General features: G+C 39.0%; 2 protein-coding genes across 2 annotated transcripts in view; one reads left to right on the top strand and one right to left on the bottom strand.

Annotated features, from left to right (window-relative positions):
- ATP5C1 (ATP synthase, H+ transporting, mitochondrial F1 complex, gamma polypeptide 1) overlaps positions 1 to 1563 on the bottom strand; it is a 20602-nt gene extending 19039 nt beyond the window's left edge. The window contains exon 1 of the mRNA XM_004691232.2: positions 1436 to 1563. Within this exon, the coding sequence (XP_004691289.1) occupies positions 1436 to 1491 (56 nt within the window). The 5' untranslated portion in view covers positions 1492 to 1563. The remainder of the gene's footprint in view (positions 1 to 1435) is intronic.
- Positions 1564 to 1725: 162 nt separating this feature from the next.
- The window catches only part of KIN (Kin17 DNA and RNA binding protein), a 20483-nt gene continuing 1212 nt past the window's right edge, over positions 1726 to 20996 (top strand). The window contains exons 1-12 of the mRNA XM_004691231.2: positions 1726 to 1882; positions 4464 to 4558; positions 8298 to 8341; positions 8418 to 8540; positions 11180 to 11361; positions 12254 to 12302; positions 13085 to 13142; positions 13295 to 13424; positions 15242 to 15292; positions 17476 to 17544; positions 18269 to 18368; positions 20070 to 20170. Of these exons, the coding sequence (XP_004691288.1) occupies positions 1769 to 1882; positions 4464 to 4558; positions 8298 to 8341; positions 8418 to 8540; positions 11180 to 11361; positions 12254 to 12302; positions 13085 to 13142; positions 13295 to 13424; positions 15242 to 15292; positions 17476 to 17544; positions 18269 to 18368; positions 20070 to 20170 (1116 nt within the window). The 5' untranslated portion in view covers positions 1726 to 1768. The remainder of the gene's footprint in view (positions 1883 to 4463; positions 4559 to 8297; positions 8342 to 8417; positions 8541 to 11179; positions 11362 to 12253; positions 12303 to 13084; positions 13143 to 13294; positions 13425 to 15241; positions 15293 to 17475; positions 17545 to 18268; positions 18369 to 20069; positions 20171 to 20996) is intronic.

Raw genomic sequence — 20996 nt, 5'->3', positions numbered from 1 at the left:
GAACTTGCACTATAGTGGCCTTGGTCAGCCTGCAGTGCTGTGTCTCCACCCATTGCACCACCAGGGAATGCCCGAAATTTCCATTTAAAAAAAAACGAGCAACTTGGACACTACTTAAGGTTCTTAAAGTACCAACAGAAAATATAAATGTACAGCAAGATGGATATGCTGAGCACCACTACAAGCCAGACTGTTCCACTAAGTTCCTATTTATTTACCATCACATTTTAGTACTTTCCACAGCACCAACCTGGTGCAGGACTGGCAGAGAACAAATGTGTCAGGTGAGTGATTAATGAGGGAGAATTCAATTATGAATTTCCATGAAAACTTCTTTTCAGTATCAGAAAACTCTGACTTCCAAGGCAAATTCACCAACATTTTTTGGCAGATATTTCACATCATAATTATTTTCCTCATTACTCGTCTATGAATCAGGATACAAAATTAAGCTTAATGTTGTAGATTTTTATAACCTCCCTTTTACTGTAAAACCGGGTAACTGCTACACAGAATTTAATAATCCCCTAAGCGATGTCTGAAATTCCCCCAGAATTTGCTTAGCTTCAGGACATTTCATTCTATTATAGGATACCAACTTTATTTTTGATACCAACTTTTATCTGTCCGTTAGTAGGCCTTATAGTAATACATAAATTTCCCTCGGAAACCAATTTTAAAAATCCTTAAAAAGTTCACGGTAGTTCACAGGTAACACTTTAAAGTCCACCTCTCTCCTCCTCCTCCTCCTCCTCCTCCTCAGGACCTTGTGACAACTTTATGACCTTGCAGGGTTACTGCTTCAGCCTAATGGTTTCAGGACAGCGCTAGGCGTCTTTTCTGTCCTCGCCAAGAGACAGAAGGTCCTTTTTGCACTCAAACTACTATTAGCCCACGAGGACTCTCACTTTATTTCCGCATAGCACTGTTAGATTTCAGGCTAATTCGAACTGCTTTTCAAGGGCTACTCGGGCTCTGCACTGAAGGGTTTCAAATGGCGTCAAGGGCATAAATCACAACTTAACCATTCCCAGACCTTTCCTCGGGTCTTCCGCTCCCCACGCTCCGTGGGCTGCATAAAGACGCCAACGTACTTGTTTCTGCCACGAAGCAGTAATGCAGCCAAGACCGCCCTAAGATTAAGTAGGACTAAGGTCTCAGGTCCAGGATGACCACTCCCCATGGCCCTCACCGCGCCCCATCCATCCTCAGGAGACGTGGCGTGACCTTGCTTTCTGCAGCCCCGCCGCGGGCCCTTGCGGGTCTCGAGGCATTCCTGCAGCTCCTGCTCTCCCTGGGCCTCGGGGGAAAGGGGGCCCAACTGGTCCTGCGAACCCTGCACCGTCCTACGTCTGTACCGCTTCTCCTCCCCCCACTCCGCCCGCGATCTTTAATTTTTCGCAACCCCTCCCTTCCCATCGCAACTATACCGTACCATTGCGGCTGCAAGGCCCAGGCCGAGAGGCCAGCGACGCCCGCCCGGGAGAACATGGTGGTAGTGGGCCCGCTGAAGGTCGGTCAGACAGATCCTATTGCGCATGCGCGGAAGCTTCCCCACGCCTCCTCCCGCCCCGCTTTTTCTTCCAATCTCGCGTACTCTCGCCGATAGTCGGAAACTCGCGAGCGTTCGGGCCCCTGTCTTTCCAGGCCCCACCTCCTTCCGGCTCGTAGCAGTGTTTTTTTTTTGTCCCGCCCACCCTCTCTAGCGCCGTTCCGCTTCCGGTTGGTAGGTGTTGTGGTTCTGAAAGTTGTCGTGGGTCCGGTTGCGATGGGGAAGTCAGATTTTTTGACCCCGAAGGCCATCGCCAACAGGATCAAATCCAAAGGGCTTCAGAAGTTGCGCTGGTATTGCCAGATGTGCCAGAAGCAGTGCCGGGACGAAGTAAGTGGCCCTGGGATGCCCCCAAGCTTACGCTCCGCCCTCTACCCAGGAGTGGAAAGCCTGGAAATCCGGGCTCAAATCCCTAATGCTGGTGTGTGAGGGCTTGAGTCTCAGCCCCTTAGTCGGGGTGTGCGCTGGGAGTAACCTTTATTTTACTCAGTAGAAGTATTCTTCCCTTCAGCCTCCGTGCAGGAGGCCTTTGACACCCCATTTCTTTTTATCTTCCCCGCAGCCCCCGCCATTAAATAACAGATTTTGCTGCTGTCGCTAGCAAATAGGAGCTCGTTAAATACAGGACGTTTGGGCGATAACAATCTGTGACTTTGAGATGATTTGGATTCACACCTGTGTTCAGTATCAGATGAAAACGCACTGAGTTCTCACACACCACACCTCTAACAAGCATTCGTTGAACAACTACAGTGTGCCAGACACAGGGTTTTACTATGGTTAAGATATAGACTTGGGAGTCAGGCGGTCAGAATTATTAAGCCTCGCGGTGCCACCTTCTAGCTGATCTTGGACAACTTCCTCACTTTCTGGCACTTTAAAGTGTGAATAATAATTATACCTACTGCTCAGAGTGTTGTGAGTTTTAAATAGATGTGTGCACAGTGACTGATTAGGTCTTGAAAATTCTGTTTGTCCTGCAACTGTGGAGTTCATACTCTTTCTCATTAATGTGGTAGATGATGAAGCCTCTGAAATTCCTTTGACTAATTTAAAGCAGGCTACTGACCTGATCTTATTTTTTTCTTGGAGATTGATTTGGGTAGAGGGATGGAAGAACACTGGAAAATTGGAGCAACCCAATCCAGTGATTCTTCAAGTGAGGAATGAACTAATTTAGGTGACATTCACTTTGAATAACATTGATACTACTATTCTCCATTTCTCTTTAAGTCAAGGTGAAATCCACACACGTGCAGAAACACAAGTACTAGGGACTAGTACAGTGAACATTTGTATAGCCCACGTTTAACATTTTTATTATTTTTTCATATTTACTTTTCTGAAGTATTTTAAGGGAAATTGTAAATATCAAGATATTTTACCTCTATGACTATACTAAATGAAATGAGTTAGAAAATGAAAGAAAGTTATAAATGGTCTCACTCCTTTGTGGAACATAAATCACTAACTAGAACAGACCAGCAAAACAGGAATAATTTTTAGATTCTATGAAAACTAAACTGATTACTGGAGGGAGTGTTGGGGAAGAGAAGCAGGGATAAGGGAAGAGAAGGTGACAGGATTGTGGTACAGGAGCTTAAGTGAGGTGGTTACATATGGAGGGTTGAAGTTGTGCTCCCCAAATTATGTAGTTTTGTATATAAATCAATAAAAAGTAAAAGACAAAATGTAAAAAAAGGAACATATTTGACCTCTTAATACTTAAGTTGCATTTCTAAAATATCAGATTTTTTTTTTTCGTAAGATTTATTTATTTATTCATACAGAACTGGGGTACAGGCCAGAGATGTGGAGGGTGATAGGATTCACCAGGGACAGAGTGGGGAGCAGAACAGGCAGATGATCAAAGTACACTGCTGAGGGGAGCAGCGGGCGGGTCAGGAGAGGTCTGCCTCGCCATGTGGTCACCTCCGGGGCAGGCGGGAATCGAACTCATGCGGAAGTGACTTGAGCTTCTCAGTGCAGTGCTTTAACCCCCTGCGCCACCAGGGAGGGCCCAATATCAGATTTTTTTTAACATAACCTAGTCATTGTCATCACATAGCAAAAATTCCTTTATACCATCAGTTATGCACTCCATATATCCTGCTCCCCCACATGCTTTTGAAAGCAAACTAGTAGAATAAAGTCAAAACATACCTAACAGTGTGTTTTGGATAATAGCTAACATAGAAGAAAGTGAATGAAAATAGTTTCCTTAATAAAATTTACTAACATTTTTTTCTTCATTATATTCCTTGAAGCACTTGCCTAACAACTCTGTATGAAGTAGGTGCTCAATAGATAATTAGTTAAATTGAATTTAAAAAAATGAATTTGTTGTTCTTTTACTGTATCTAGTACTGTTTTTTTTTTATTAATGTCTGTTTTCTAAGACACTGATTTTTTGTCTGTCACCTTCTGGGGCAGATCTTTGATTAGCAGAGTTGTGAAACTGAACCTTGTAAAACATTTTATGTAATGATTGTTTACAACTAGTTTTTTTTAAGATTTATTTACTTACGTACACAAGAATTAGGATACAGATTAGGATACAGGCAAGATGTGCAAGGGTGGAGATGGGGGGGGTTGGTGAGAAGATTCACCAGTGACAGAACAGGGAACAGAACAGCAGATTGAAAATACACTGCTTAGGGGAGCAGCGGGTAAGACAGGAGAGGTCTGACATGGCTAGCTCCCTGGCCTGAGACAGTACTTGTGCTGCAGTGGCCACTGATAGCTTGGTGGTGCTGTGACTTAACCCCTTGCACCACCAGGGAGGCCCTGATTTGATTACTTTTTAAAAGTTTATCAGAAAGCAGTTTGTTAGGGTTTAATTAAATCCTATACTTGTGGCCTATTATGATGGTCTAAAACAGAATTTAACTCCTATCTACATTTTCTGTAGAATGGCTTTAAGTGTCATTGCATGTCCGAATCTCATCAGAGACAGCTATTGCTGGCTTCAGAAAATCCTCAGCAGTTTATGGATTATTTTTCACAGTAAGTAACTTTAGACATATCTAATAAGCTTTATGTGTAATGTATGCTTTATTTTTTATATTGGAGGCTCTTGTTCCTTAGATATTTACACGCATGATAGCTGTGTTACCTTTGTGTTCAGATTTTATCTTCCTTTGACAGTTTTTCAGAGTAAAAAATTGTGAACTCACAGTTCAGTCTTTCACTTGAAACATATGAAACTGTATCATTCTAAACAATTGCAACTAAGAGCAGGAAGTTAGGCTACCTGATTTTCAGCTGTACAAATCTGAGCTTCTCTCATCAGCTGTATGACTTTGGGTGAACTAAAGTTTTTCTGTGCTTTAAGTCTGTTTTATTGGTAAAATGGGAATAATAATAGAACTCTCTTCTAAGTATTGTTTTTCTTTCATAGGACTTATAAGAAAATTAAAGGTGTTAATACTAGAAATGTTTATAAAAGTCCTAACTATTCAATTAACATTAGTTGTTACTATTTAGTCTTGTTTCTGTCCATCTTTTTCTTTCTAGAGTTTCCAGATTTCTAGGCCTTTTGATCTTAGGTTCCTTTGACACTATATAAAAGGCCCAAAGAACTCTGTTTATCTGGAGTTAGATCTATGATATGTGTAAATTAGGGATTAAAATGGAAAATTGCTAAGCACTTATTTTCAATGCATATTAACTTTCTGCATATTAAAATAAATTTTTTTTTAATGATTACAAAAGTTTATTTTTACATCATTTTGCAAATTTTTTTTCCATCTCGATTGTAATCCCTGCGGGTTTCCCATCACCCAAATCACCCGTGGCTACCTTAGTCCCGTGTATTCTCTCCCCCCCCCCACCGTTTTTGATCCCATTCCCCACTCCACCCCCACAACATGTCTCTAGTATATGGTTGTTCTCTCCTGGTCCATTATACTCCTGCTATGAGTGAAACCATCTGGTATTTTTCTTTCTCTTTCTGGCTTATCTCACTAAGCATGATCTTTTCCAGCTCCATCCAAGTTGCTGCAAAGACATGTGTTTCTCTTTTTTGGTTGCTGAGTAATATTCCATTGTATATATGTACCACATCTTTTTTGTCCAGTCATCTACTTTTGGGCATTTGAGCTGCTTCCTTGTTTTTTAAAATAAATTTTAAGGAATTGGATTTTCCAAAACAAACTGAAATTAAAAAGTGACATTGGTTTACAGTTTTGCAGTCTCTTTAATTTCATACTTCATACAAGACACTTGGATTGTCACAACTGCTTCTTCATTCTATTTCAAAATGTAGTTTTGGTTGAAGCACATAATGCAAATCTATCCTTCACATAGATTACAGCTGGATGTGACACAGGGGAGTAGGTGTTACAGACTTTGCATTCTTCTTTGATTGTACATCAAAATGGTGTGGAAGTTTATTGAAGGCTAGTTGTAATCTGGAGTCTGAAGCTGTATCAGTTAACTTTTTGAACTCTATTACAATGCCATGGTCTTTCACTTTAAATGGATCTTGTGCCCATGCATTTTTTTGTAGTATTATGCAGAGATGATCTGGGAAATACTCACTGAGTAATGGAGGTATTCTGACTGGTGACTCATTTTGCCATACAATATTAAAAATCATGTTCACTAATGTCAACATCAGTGTCATCAGAATTAACCATAAGTGTCAGAAAGTATGTTAAGTTCAAGTTATTAGCCTATTAAAATTCAAATTTTTGATTGAATGCTTAAGTTTTCATTGGCAACAAATGTTGTTTTCCTTGACAGACTCTTTTTGTCCATTTTTGAGAAAATGTTTTGAATACTCAGTTGGAATAACAATAGTTTAGTCTTTCAAGTAAAAAATGCCCATGAATAAAACGATAGTTAAATTTACACCTCAAGCCATCACAAAAGTGCTTTTCTTCTATTTTATGATTGCACAGAATAGGAAGTAATTTATTCATAGTTCTCATTTTATTACATAGTAATACACATACTCAAAGCTTGATCCTGCTTCATTAAGCACATTCTAGATGAAAGTAGCATTGGTTTTTATTGCGAGCCCATGGCAACAAATACATTAACTACCCGTCCACTTTGACATCCTTGCCTCAATTTGCTTAAGATGCCAGCCTGTTTACCTTCCATTGTTTTTGTACCATCAAAGCAGACAGCACAGTGAAAAAGGCAAAAGTTACTTATATGTGAGCCACCTATAACTATCTTGAATAGCACCGTAGTGCATATGCCACACTTTCAGAAATACCAAGAGCCCTCTCTGTGATTTCCCCTCCATTTCTTGGTCATTGCTCTGTCTCGTAGACTTCCACCTCTCCTGAAGAGTCCCTCATGCCTTTTCCACCTGGGACTTCTCATTGATTGTCCTGTACAGTGTCCTTTAAACTCAGGTCCTTTGCAAAGGTTCATTTTATTTATTTATGGATACAAGAACTGGAGTACAGGCCAGAGGCACTGGGGGGGGTGAGAGGATTCACCAGAGACAGGGGGAGCAGAACGAGCGGATCTACGAAACACACTGTCAAGGGGAGCGAGCAGCAGGGAAGTCAGGAAAGGTTTGCTGCCATTTGATTTAGCTCCCTGGCCAGAGATGGAACTCATGCTGCCTTATCTGTGATAGTTTCACAGCGCTGATTTAACTCCCTGTTCTACCAGGGAGACTTTTCCATTCTTACTAATGATTACTAATAATTCTTACCATCTCACATCTAAATTATTACTAATAATTACTTACTAATAATTCTTATCATCTCACATCTAAATTATTTCAATGATTATACATCAGAATCACTTGAGGGATGTGAAAATAGAATAGTGAACCCCAAAGCCAGTTTCTGATTCAGTAGATAAAGGGTGGGCTGGAGACATTCCATTTCTCTCAGGTGCCCACTTAATGCCAACACTACTACTCTGGGCACCACACTTTGAAAATTACTGTTCTTTCAGATCTACCAGAATTATCTTCCTAAATCACAGATTTTCAGAAATTAATTCCTAAATTTTCTGGATTGCCTGAATAAACCATGACCTCTTTAACATGACATTCAAGGTATTTCAGAAGTTAGCATAGTAGTATTTTCCAGCTACAGCTCCCTTATTATCCTACTTAATTTTTATCTGCCCTCAACATCAGCCACATTAGAGTATCATTGCTCAAACATGCTTTCATGGCTCTGTGTCAGCTGGGAATGACCACCTTTTTATGTTCACATTTGAAAATCCTATTTTCACTTCACCACCCATATTAAAATAACCTCTGGGTATCGCCTTCAACTCTGTTATATTTTGTTGCACCTCTTTTTCAGATTGACTCTATTATAATTAATTCTAGAATTATAATACAGGTCAAGGTTGATGCTTTATTCACCTGTGTTATATTTAGCACTAATGTGGTAAATACTCAGTTCAAAGCGACATATGAAGTACCAGTCCCCTGATAAGTGAGAGCAGTGTGATTATCATTAGAATGTGGGTATTAGGCCACGTTTGGTAGCACTAAGTGGCTTCATAAAAACCTTAGTGCTGTGTGCTTTCCCAAGAAAGAAATTTCAACTTCAAATTGACTTATAATTTTAATTCTTGATAGCTGTGATGTTTTAGAATCTTTATCTTTCCATATTCAATTTTTAGTAAAGTCTCATAATCACCACATAAATGTTTCATATGTCATTTGGGCATTCAAACTGTACCATAGCTTAAATTTCAGGAAGATGAGGTGATATCTTTAGAGAAAACATCTTTATGTCTTCCTTCCTTTCTTTATTAGGGAATTCCGAAATGACTTTCTGGAACTCCTCAGGAGACGTTTTGGTAAGCATCTTAAGTACTGTAAGTAACTTCCTAATAGAATCTCCTTAGACTCGACAATGTCATGTTTTGTTCTTAGGCACCAAAAGAGTTCACAACAACATTGTTTATAATGAGTACATCAGCCACCGAGAGCACATCCACATGAATGCGACTCAGTGGGAGACTCTGACCGACTTTACTAAGTGGCTGGGAAGAGAAGGTAAGAAGAACCCATTATTCAGTAACTGTTCTGACCTGTAGTACAGGAAACTAGAATTGTCATGTTTTCTGTGTAAGTATGAGTAGGATAATTAAAATTGGTGGAGAGGAGTATGATCTCCAGGGTTAGTTTTATAGTTAAATATGAATGTCTGGAACAATTCTTTGGACAGTACAAAGATTTATCAAAGAAACATCTTCTTACTTAAAGGATAATTGGCAGTCTTCTTCCATGTCTCTCCTTCCCCCCATTCATTTCAATTTAAGAAACATTTGTTAGCTTTCTTTTTTTTAAAAAAGATTTATTTATTTATGCATACAGGACTGGAGTACAGGCCAGAAGTACACAGGTGGTGAGAGGATTCACCAGAGACAGAGTGGGGAGCAGAACAGGCTGACTGACCAAGTTCACTGCTGAGGGGAGCAGCAGGCGAGATAGGAGAGGTCTGCTGTACCATGTGGATAACCTCTAGGGTCCGGGATCGAACTTGCACTGAAGTGGCTGTGGCTGCCTGCAGTACGTCACCAGGGAGGGCCCTGTTACCTTTCTTAAGTTGATTTTTTTTTTTTTAATTTGCCATTTCATATCTCATCTTCAAAGGATGAAAATTTGGGAGAAGAAAAGACAAATTTTGTGTCCTTACTGTGTTGCTTTATTCCATCTTAGGGGAATAATTTCTACTTATTTAAGTTGGCAGAATATCATATATTCATTGGATGCTGCAAACATAGATGCAGGTGAATAATTTCTGTGAAAGACAATACATCTTTCATGTTTTCCCTTGTTTAAATATGTTGCCTCAAACTAACTAGTTCAAAATCGTAAGGTCTGAGCCTGCTAATTAAGTGGCTCTAGTGTTTTCCTTGCCTCAGCCCATTACTTACCCCAACCTTTAGTTTATCAAGACTGTAACTGGAGAGCCATTGTTCCTTTTGCCTGCACCTGCTAGAACTCTCAGTGACTGAAAATGTGTGAATCTCCGTCCATGTTGGCCAGGCTGGTGTCCAGATGGGCAGTGCCTACTGGGAGCTCTGCTGCCTGGGGCTGATGGCAGATGCTCCCACTGGGGAAGGATATGCTCCTTCAGCAGCTTCTTCAAGGAGACAAGCACTGGCAAGCATGTGCCCAGGGCAGTGTTTGTAGAACTGAAACCCATTGTCATTGGGGAAGTTCATACTTGCACTGACTATCAGCTTTTCCTCTCTGAGCGCATCACAGGCAAGGAAGATGCTGCCAGTAACTATGCCTGAGGGCACTGCATCATTGGCAAGGAAATCATTGACCTTGTCTTAGATTGAATTCACACATGGCTGACCAGTGCATAGATCTCCAGGGCTTCTTGTTCTCCACAGCTTGGGTGGGAGAACTGGTTTTGGATTCATCTCCCTGCTGATGAAGGATCTCTCTGTCTCTTGTGGCAAGAAGTCCAAGCCCGAGTTTTCCATTAACCCTTCCTGCCACAACTCCTCAAATTTCCTTAGCTGTACTTCAGCCCTATAACTCTATCCTCATCATGCACACCACTCTGGAGCATGTGGATTATGCTTTCATGGTGGCACTGTGGCCCTCTGTGACACTGTCAGAAGAACCTCAATGTTGAGTGCCCAGCCACACTAACTTTAGCCATCTTATTAGCCAGATTGTATCCTGTCACTTCTTCCCTCAGATTTGATGGAATCGTGGATGTTAATGTGGCAGAATTCCAGCCCAATCTGGTACCCTGTCTTTGCATTCATCACCCTGTTATTTCTGCTCAGAAAACCTGCCATGAATAGCTTTCTGTGGCAGAGATGACCCCTGTGTGCTGTGAGCCAGCCAGCTAGATGGTGAAATGTGACCCTTGCCATGGTAAACACATGGCTCGCTGCCTGTTGTATTGTGGTGATGTGGTTCCCAACAATGTCAGTGCTGCCTTGCTACTGTCAAGGCCATGTGTACTGTCCAGTTAGTGGATTGGTGCCCTATGGGTTTCAAAGTTGGCAGTGCTTACCAGCCTGCCACTGGGTACCTGGTAGAGACCTCGTCAAAGTACAGTGAGCTGAGCAGCACCACAGCTTTTGCTGAGGCTGGGCTTGCTCGGATCTGAGTTTGACCTAACGTGTGCTGAGTGTCCCTTTGTTCACTGGTGTGTGTTTTTCTGAGTTTTCTGAGTGCTGTGAGGTCAGAGTTGTCCTTGAGAAGTATTATGAGGAGGTTGGTATGGATTCTGTTGAGGGAGAGGGTAAGAGAAAAGGAAAGGAATACTAGCTACCTTTTCTTTAAGCTTTCAACATGTCATATCAACTTCACTGTCAGTACTAGCTGACAGGCATTGATGTTTTCTGATTAGATGGTCTTCACTTTCAACTGTGAAAGTGAAGACCATTTCTATGTATACCCTTTTTTCCCCCATCATGTCTCAAAGTAAAGGCTTTAAGAAAAAAATTCAGAAAAATATTTGTTTAAAAAGATACAACAATGCACTTACCATATCTAAATTTTGCTAGATATAAATATGAAACACTATAGGAGTTTGTGTGTTTGAATGAGTATAAGTATATTTGAATGATTGAGTGAATAATGCAGAGATGGAATACACCTATATTTACCTTTAACTTTGATTATTTACAAATTTATGGTGTCTGAAACTTTGTTTTAAGGCTTGTGCAAAGTGGATGAGACGCCAAAAGGCTGGTATATTCAGTACATAGACAGGGATCCAGAAACTATTCGCCGGCAACTGGAATTAGAGAAAAAGAAGAAGCAGGACCTTGATGATGAAGAAAAAACAGCCAAATTTATTGAAGAACAAGTGAGACGAGGTCTAGAAGGGAAAGAGCAGGTGAGCAACATTGTCATCCAGAGACACAAAAGAGAAAAGTCTTGTGAAGCAAATTGCATATTTTTAAAGCATTAACATATATTAAACATTGTGGCACTTTGTTAATGTTTACTTCATATTGTATTTAACCCTAACCATGTACATTATCCCTATTTTAAAGATAGAATACTTGCACAGAGAGACAGATTGGCAAAGATGGCAAAGCTAATGGTTGGCAAAGGTGGATCTCATATGCTCTTTAATTTGAGTTTAATTGTAGTCTCACAATATAGAAAGGTTTGCTTTTTAAAGTAATCCTCTAGCTAGGTTCCTAAAGTTTATTGCTTTATGTTGTTTCCTGTATAAGTTTTGATAAAAATAGAAGTGTAGGTCAACTTCTGTAGTTGGGTATAGGAGAGCGACTCTCTCCCCTTTTATTTTTTGGGGATTTATTTATTAATGCATACAGGACTGGGGTACAGGCCAGAGGTGCAGGGGTGGTGAGAGACTTTACCAGAGGCAGTGTGGGGAGCAGAATAGGCAGACTAATAAAGTGCACGAGGAGAACAGCGGGTGAGACAGGCAAGGTCTGCTGTGCCATGTGGGTCACCTCCAGGACTGGGGATCAAACTTGCACTGAAGTGGCTGTGGCTAGCTTGCAGTGCTGCATCCTCACCTGCTGCGCCACCAGAGAAGGCCCTACTCTCTTCCTTTTAAAAATTAATTCTAGTTATTTGCAGGGTAAATAATTTCTAAATCAGGATCTTTATCATATTTTATTTTAGAGTTGTTTCTGAGATCTGCCATGTGACATAGTTATTAGCAAGTCGTCATTTAGGACTGCTAAATAGTGACAGTAAATACACTGAGAACCAAATTTTCAAATTCATTTTTTTATTGTTTGTTTTTTAAGGAGGTACCTGTTTTTACAGAATTAAGCAGAGAAAATGAAGAAGAAAAAGGTAGATTTACTTCTCTTTTTAAGAAATATGGTTAGTTTTCTGTTGTTTCTACCAAAAAACTGGCAAGAGTCCCAGAAGCAGGGAGGTTCCAGAAGTCCTGCTGCCAAGCAGCGGCATGCAGGGTGACTGCCAGCACTTCCAGCATTAGATGCAGACCCAGCATCATCCAGTAGATACACATCTTTTTTCCTGAGTGCCTGTAAGCAAGGAATTCCCCAGAGAAGACACTTCTGCCAGCAGACATCCCATTGAATGTCATTGGCTAGATTGTATGATGTGGCCCCCTCAAAAATAGTGCCGGGGAAAGTGATTGGGATTATTTTGATGGTTTTTGATCAAAAAAGCCTTTCTAGTCACCTCCCAGGGTACCCCCCCCCCCGCCCGCCCTGCCCTATTCTTATCATCTTGGGCTTCACAGAGAAATTTGAGTTTTTGACTTGGGACTTTTGAGGGACACACAGACTTTTAGAGGGCATCTTCCACCCTATGTGAGAGATGGCAGACACCTCAACCAAACTGGAGCCCTGCTAGCAAGGCGACCGTGCAGTGGAGGGAAGCTGCCTAGGCCATTGCACAGCTCCATCACTTGAAGGCCTTTTACAGCCTTGCAAACAAACGTCTGTCCTGTTCCTTACACCGAATCTGTGGTCTCCGGATTGAGCTTGCCAGCTCTCCTTTGTTCAAAATGCCCATATGAATTTCTGCATGATTACATTGGTGTCTGATCTGATAAATGTTTTTATAAATTCCCTGGATTTATATGGACTAACCTTTTTTTCCAGTTACATTCAATTTGAATAAAGGTGCATGCAGTTCAGCAGCAGCATCTTCCAAATCAAGGTGAGCTACGTGAACAAGTATCTTAAAACAGATAGGCCATGACTGTGTAGGCTGATCTATTGTAACAAGTTTCTTTTGTGTTCTTTTGGCACCTTATAAAATTTTCCTCTCTGTGTAGTTATGTTAACAAACACAGGTCTTCTTTCCATCAGTGCTTTGGGTCCAAGTGCATTGACTACAATAGGGGCTGCAGCATCAGTGAAACGAAAAGAATCTTCCCAGGGCTCAGCTCTATCAAAAGAAAAGAAGAAAAAGAAATCTGCACTTGATGAAATCATGGAGGTACAGTTTACGTGCTGCTTGTTGTCTCTAGCAGATAGAGGAATGGTGTAGTTTTAACAAAGTTAAGCTGTTTTACCAATGATGGGTTAAAGATTGGTGAATACAATGTTAGAAAAGTGTGTAATTTCGGAAAAAGAGCTTCAACTCAATTTCATCTGAGTAGAGTTAGAGCTCCCCAATGGGTTGAGTTTCTTGCCTTAAATGCTTCCTTCAAAACTCGATACAGCTAGCTGTGTGTGTCCTGCAAGGCTCAGTTAAAAGGACTTCAGTGGTAGCTAAAAGGAAGTGGTAGAAGTGAGAGGGCTCTTTGATTTCCCTTCTGTACAACTGGGAGACTCCGTGGCCCCTCCACCCCAACCTGGGGCTCCTGTCACCTCTGACTTTCACTTACTGTCTCTTAGCCATCAAGAGAAAGCTCTGACTTATTTTTTATTTGATTAAACCTGATGACTAAGTTTATGTGATCAGTCATTGAAAACCTATGTTTATTTGGGTCTGGGGCCATATACCTGAAACTCTTGACCTGTTCTCTAGAAGGTTCTTTATTCCTAAATATTCTTTACTTCCCTTTAACATATAGCCTTACCATATCAATGAATTTATGAAATAAGCAGAAGAGGAGAATAGGGAAGACAAGCAAATAAAAGGGATACACGAAACTCAACTTTTTTCCCTAAAATATTTCCTTGAATTACTCTTTTCTTCACATGTGAAGGAATGGGAAGGAACTGTTCTGTGTTCCCTATTCCCAAGTCCTTACACAATGCAGAATAGTCTAAAAAGTTTAGAGTGAAATATAAAGATAAGTGTACTGTAAGATGTGGCTTTTCCATCATTCAACAAGTAGTGATTTTCTCTTATTTTGGGGTACGAGAGTCTTGGGTCTGTATAGTAAGGAGAAAACCGTCCCTCCATAGGGAGGGAGACTTTAGTGAATCAATAAAAATAAGTAACTACCAGATGCGGAGTACTAAGGAGGCCTGATCGTGGGGCATGGAGCGATTGCTTTTGAAAAGGTGCTAAAGGAAATATCCCTAATTCAAGCATCTGAGGACCAAAGGGATTAAACATGTGCATGAGGGTGGCATTTGTGGTTAGTGAAAAGCAGGTCACACCATCAAGGTCTTCTAAGCTATGGCAGGGAATTTTTCAATTTAGTTCAAAGGAAAATGAAAAGCTGGACCTACCTGCCTTATATAATACAAGCTAAATTTAGAATATTCTTTGCTTTTATGGAATGTTGGAGAAATTAAAACGAAGCTTGCAATTAGAGAATTAGAGTGTCCGGTCCCATTGAGAGTTGGTTTTTAGGGTTAACCTTAAGTATATGAGAAAGAAAAAGGCACGCTACCTACACATAATGGCCAGCTTGCCCTTTTTTCTTTTGGTCCCCCTTTTATTTACATCTTTTAGGAGTATATTTTCTTCCTCTCCATTCATAAGCTCTGTTAACCTACCAAATAGGGAAGCACTTTTTTTGCCATCATACTGTACATGTACACCTAACTGTGCTGTGCTGTGCTCTTTGCCCATAGGGGTAAAGCAGGGGCAGGCAGAATAGTGCTGGCAGATTTGTCTAAGCAGAGATTGTTTCTGGACTAGTTAAATTTACCCACCACATAGTTCTTGAAATCCGAGGTCATTTTGAATAAAAGAAACCAATTGCAAAAAATGTTTATGTGCAGTTATCAGAGTTTGCAGATGAGAGCATTCTCCTGTAAAGCATGTGTGTCATGATGTTTGGTAAATAAGATGGTGTTTGAAATAAACTGAGGCTTTTAAAGAAGTAGCTTTGTGAATGTCTTATGTGTCTGCAGATTGAAGAGGAAAAGAAAAGAACTGCCCGAACAGACTACTGGCTACAGCCTGTATGTATCCAGTTGGCCCTTCTTAAATTCTAAATCTACTTTTAAGTGAGTGATTTAAATAGTACTAGTATAAATAAATTCTTCAATACATATAAAGGAAATAGAATTATGACTTCAGTGACTTCCTTTCTTTTTGACCTTTAATTAATTACTAGTTGCACCTATCAACTTCATGTTTATAGGTCAGTAATATTCTTTAAGTTTAATTCCACTTCCTTATGGACACTGGATTTAAGCCTAGAATGATTTTCACTTTTTGCTGTAAGACAAAAGATTGTGTTTTCGTAAATGGTATTATAAGGGAGAATTTTAAATATGGAGGTATTTGTCTTCAACTTACAGCTAATTGTGCCTTGTTTTTGATTTTAGAAATGCAAGGAAAGTTTTGTGTTTGACTGCTTGTTACTGCTTATTATAAAAGACAGTTTTACAATAATTTTTTAATACTTAAATAATTTTAAAATCATTTATTGATGCCCTGTTGGTGCTTACAAATTTTGAAGTTTTCAAAAAAAAATTTTTTTTTTAAGATTATTTATCTATGCACACAGAACTGGGTGCAGAGGTGCAGGAGCTGTGAGAGGATTCACCAGAGACAGATTGGGGAACAGAACAGTTGAAGTACAGTGCTGAGGGGAGCAGCGGGCGGGTCAGGAAAGGTCTGCCAGGTCACCTTTGGGGCGGGGATCGAGCTCATGCTGAAGTGGCTTTAGCTTCTCAGTGCTGTGCTTTTAAACCCGCTGCGCCAGGGAGGGCCCCCCCAAAAAATTCTTGGTCCCTTAGTTATTCTTAAAATGTAATGTGTAATTTAGATAATTTCTGATTTAAAAAATAAGGTAGAATATCAAGAAGCTTAAAGTTCTAATTTCAATCTTCATAGTCATTCTCATTTACTTGGAAATAATTTTACTTTCATGTCTTAGTTTGTCTCTACATTATGGGAAATACTTTGTTATGGTGTTCATATGAAGGATCATGAAATAAGTTTCTAAAATGAAAATACTTCTTAGAAAATAAAGAAAAAGTAATCATTTTGTATTACTAAGTTTCATTAATTCTTATATCAGCCCTAAAAGGTGATTATTGTTATTATTCCCATTTATAGGTGAGAACTGAGGCATAAAACATTAATTTCTTTCTTTCTTTCTTTCTTTTTTAGTTTATTTCTGTATGCAAGAACTGGGATATAGGCCAGAGGTGCAGGGGTTGAAAGGACTCACCAGAGACAGAGTGAGGAACAGAACAGGCAGATTGACTGAAATACACTGCTGAGGGAGCAGTGGGGGGAGACAAGAGAGGTCTGCTGGCCATGTGGGTCATCCCCCTGGCCTGGGATCGAGCTTCAGCTGCAGTAGCTGTGGATAGCTTCATAGTGCTATGCTTAACCCCTTGCTCCACCAGGAAGGCCCCCCCTTATAGTAATTTCTTAAGGGTCATTTAGGGACAGTCTGATTCACTAGGCTGTACTCTCCTCAGGTAAGCAGTACTGCTTCCTGGGAGGCATCACTCACCCTGACTTTGAGTCACTGAATCAAGATTAGTAAACAAAGGATGTGTAGGCAAGAAACTACTTATGAATTATTTTGATTTATTTTCCCTGTTAGAGTAGCTAACTTAATAGTTTCTTATCTGTAATCAAGGATTTTGCCTGAAGCAGTAGTTCTTAATTAGAGAATATTTCAAAAATTTTTAGAGGGACTTTTTTCAAAATACATGTGCTTAAGTGATTTTAATGTGTGTACTTGCTTATGATCCATTGGTTTAAAGGAAAAACAAAACAGACAAAATAGGCTTTGGTCTCTAGAGTTTTTATCAGCAGCAGATATTAGTACAATATCCTTGGCACTTTTCACTTCCATGAATGGAGAAAAAGTAAGAAGGTATCTCTGGAAGGCATGAATTAAAAGATAGTTGAGATATACAGATACAAGTCCAAGATTTCAAAAAACCCTCTCTGAAAATAGCCACTAGATAGAGATTTTTCCTCTGCATAACCACCTTGAATAAAAAAAGAGAGAAGGAATAAAAGATTACTAAGGAAATATATTGGCACTGGTGGGTATTAGAACTCTAAAATTTCTTAGTTAGCAGAGCTTTTACATTATTTTTGGTGATCATGATTTAAGTTGGAGGATTAAAAAACGGGAAATAATTTTTATTTACTATCTTTATGTTTTTACCAGGAAATCATTGTGAAAATTATAACCAAGAAACTTGGAGAGAAATATCATAGGAAAAAAGGCATTGTTAAGGTAAAGACATCAAGTTATGAATGAAATTTGTGAAAAGAACTGCGTGGGGCTGAATAAAGTTATTTTGTTTTTCCTTAAAGACCAAGTTCTAGTAGCAGCGTAATCATGTCTCTTATTCTTGATAACACCATTAAAAAAATAATGAATTCATAATTGTTGGAATAATAATTCATTTCTACCCATAGTTTATACTTAGTTGCTTTCTTTATGGTGCAAATGGTATGTGTAAAACCCCCTTGGCAACTCTTAAATTCAGTGTGCATGCCTTACTAATCAAAAGATGCTTTCTTTTTGTTAATTATGGGCAATATAATTATGCCCCTAATGTTCAAAGGAGGACATCTTATGTTTTGTCTAAGAGGCTTTCGTTTAGCTGCTGTAGGACTTTAAATTAAAAATTTGATCTCTGAAGTTCTCTCTTTTTTTTTTTCCCAAATGTAGTTTCATTCTAGCACCCAAGTTGTGTATAAATAAATTGCTAATAGAAACTGAGTAAAAACTGTTTCTCTTATTTTATTTCTTAAAGTCTTATTCTAAGGTCACTGGTGTTCTTCATACATGACAACTTTAATGAAATTCTTTAAGAACTATACACTGAGAAATCATATACAATGTTCTTATCTTTTGATTGGAATTTCATTTGTTTTCACTTTACAAATTTCTGTCTTATACATATTTCTTCATATATTTCTCCTATTATATAAGTGTTAATTTCATATGACAGGAAGTAATTGACAAATATACAGCTGTTGTAAAGATGATTGACTCTGGAGACAAGCTGAAACTTGACCAGACTCATTTAGAAACAGTAATTCCAGCACCAGGTAAATCTTTTTGCATACCATTTAATGTGCAGGTTGTCAAAATGAGTGATTCTATTGTTAAAATTATAGATTATGTTTTATCATTACTTGATAGATAGCTAGTAAATACACGTTTCCTTCTTATAAATATATAACTGCCTAATAAAGGCTGTGTATTTGACTTCCGATCATGTGGTCTTTCACTAGTTCTCTGAGAACATTATTTTGAGGCATGAGTACACCTTCTCTTTGTACAGTCCTTTTTTCTTCCTGAGGCAATACAGACATATTTGGGTAAAAGTCAAATTGAGGTTATTTTAATGTGCTTGGTTAGCAACGTGAGATAGTGAACTCAAAGTCAGTTTTATTGTGCTTTTTCATCCTAAATTGTCTTTATCATTCAGGTGCAATTCTAGTGTTAGTGCTACTTTGGTTAGGATGTTTGCCACTGATCAAACTCATAATGGTTTCATTGCTGGCGCAAAGACAAGGTCATTCTCTCATATTTCTAGTTATTCTTTCCCTCTGTAATAATACCCATTTTATGGATTGAAGAAGAGGTTTTCTATTCAACTTTAGTAAGCTGCAATTGACAGACAATAAATGGTATTTGTATAAAGTGTACAATTTGATGTTTTGACAAGTCATTATTCATGTGAAATCATCCATCTGATCCCAACATCACCCCTCATAAGTTTTCTCATTTCCTTTTACAATCTTTCCTTTCTACCCTTCTGCTTTTGCCTCCATGTCCTCTGGGGTGCCACCAATCTGCCTTTGTTATTATAGATTATTTACCATTTTTCTGGAATGTTACATGAACAAAAACATACTGTTGTGTTCCTTTTTTCTATCTGGCTTCCTGCAGTAAGTGTAATTAGTTTGGAGTCATACATGTTGTCTCTATATTTCATTCCTTTTAATTGCTGGGTTATATTTCATTGTATGGGTATAATACTGTTTATCCAGTCATCTGTTCACAGACATTTGGGTTATTTATAATTTTTGACTGTTACAAATGAAACTGCTTTGACATTGACAAGTCTTTGTATGGAAATATCATGGTTATTGGGAATTAGAGTGACTTAATTCATATGTTTACTTTTTTTTTTTTAAGATTTATTTATGCATACAGAACTGAGGAACAGGCCAGAGGTGTAGGGATGGGAGAGGATTCATCAGAGACAGAGTGGGAGCGGAACAGGCAGACTGACGAAGTATACTGCTGAGGGGAGCAGCAGGCGGGTCAGGAGAGGTCTGCTGTGCCATGTGGGTCACCTCTGGGGCAGGGATCGAACTCATGTTAAAGTGACTTTAGCTTCTTAGTGCTGTACTTTAACCCTCTGCACCACCAGGCAGGGCCCCATCATTTTTATGAAACTGCCAGATCATCTTAGAATTTTATTGAGAGACAAGTTAAAGGAAACAGATTTTTTTCCTGACTAGTTTTTGACTAAGATTTTCTTCTAAGTACCTTGTGCTCCTAACACTCTATAATTAAAACATATTTCTTTGGCAAAGAAGTGGGAAAAAGTGAGGAGTTTATAATGTTGTATGATCAAAAGTATCTTCAAATTATACTTTAGAATATTACAGAGTTCTTAAATGATTAATAACTTAAATGTTCTTTCAGATCATTCATTACATTTTTCTGTAACAAAGTAGAATAAAAAAAGTAGATCTTTTCCTGGCTTTAAGTGTCATGTTCTTTCCTTATTGTAGGAAAGAGAATTCTAGTTTTAAATGGAGGCTACAGAGGAAATGAAGCAACTCTAGAATCCATCAATGAGAAGACTTTTTCAGCTACTATAGTCATTGAAACTGTAAGTATGTTCAAAGGACAGAAATTTCAAACACCTTAAAAATGTGCTATAGTTCTTTATCATTGGATTGGTCTTTATTTTAGAGTGTGGATTTTTTGCTTGTCTCCTCTCCTATTTGGAAACCTGTAAATTTACTTTCTCTAATGACTTTACTATTCCTAAAACATTTTATTTTCTGAATTCACAAGAAATGCATGCATGTCATGGTCTGTTCACATACTACTGTACCAAAATATCTTAAAGGATGGCTTATGAACAGCAGAAATGTATTTCTCACAGTTTTGGAGACTAGAAGTCAAACGGCAAGGCAGATTTGGTGTTTGGTGATGGCTTGCGTTATGGTTTGTGTGTCTGCACATATATGTAGAGGTGGGAACTCTCTGGGGTCCCTTTATATGAGGGTACTAATCCCTTTCTCAAGAGCTCTGCCTTCATGCTCTGATCACCTCTAAAGTCCTCTCCCCTCCCAATAACATCACATTGGAGGCTACGTTTTAGATAGGCATTTTTACAGGGACAGGGATAGGTTGGGGCAATACAAACCTTCATTCTGTAACAAAACTCATCCAAGCCTGAAAAACACATCTTAATATAACTTTTTAAATTACCTATAATCTCCCAGCCAAATGATAACCTCCATTGGTATTTTGGTCTGTTACAATCTTTGTATTTTATAAAATTGTATACAGTGTGTATCATTTTGTATCCTTATTTATCCCCTTCACATCTAATATAAGCCTTAGTTTAGCATAGTATAACTTGTGAATGATGACAGGTAGTCATAGTTAATGGGGAAAGAATCACAGAGGTAACTTTTTTTTTTTTT

The sequence above is a fragment of the Condylura cristata genome, unplaced genomic scaffold, assembly GCF_000260355.1.
Source record: "Condylura cristata isolate star-nosed mole 26May11 unplaced genomic scaffold, ConCri1.0 scaffold00030, whole genome shotgun sequence".
In the NCBI taxonomy this organism is placed as follows: Eukaryota; Metazoa; Chordata; class Mammalia; order Eulipotyphla; family Talpidae; genus Condylura; species Condylura cristata.
This window is presented reverse-complemented; position numbering and strand designations above follow the sequence as displayed.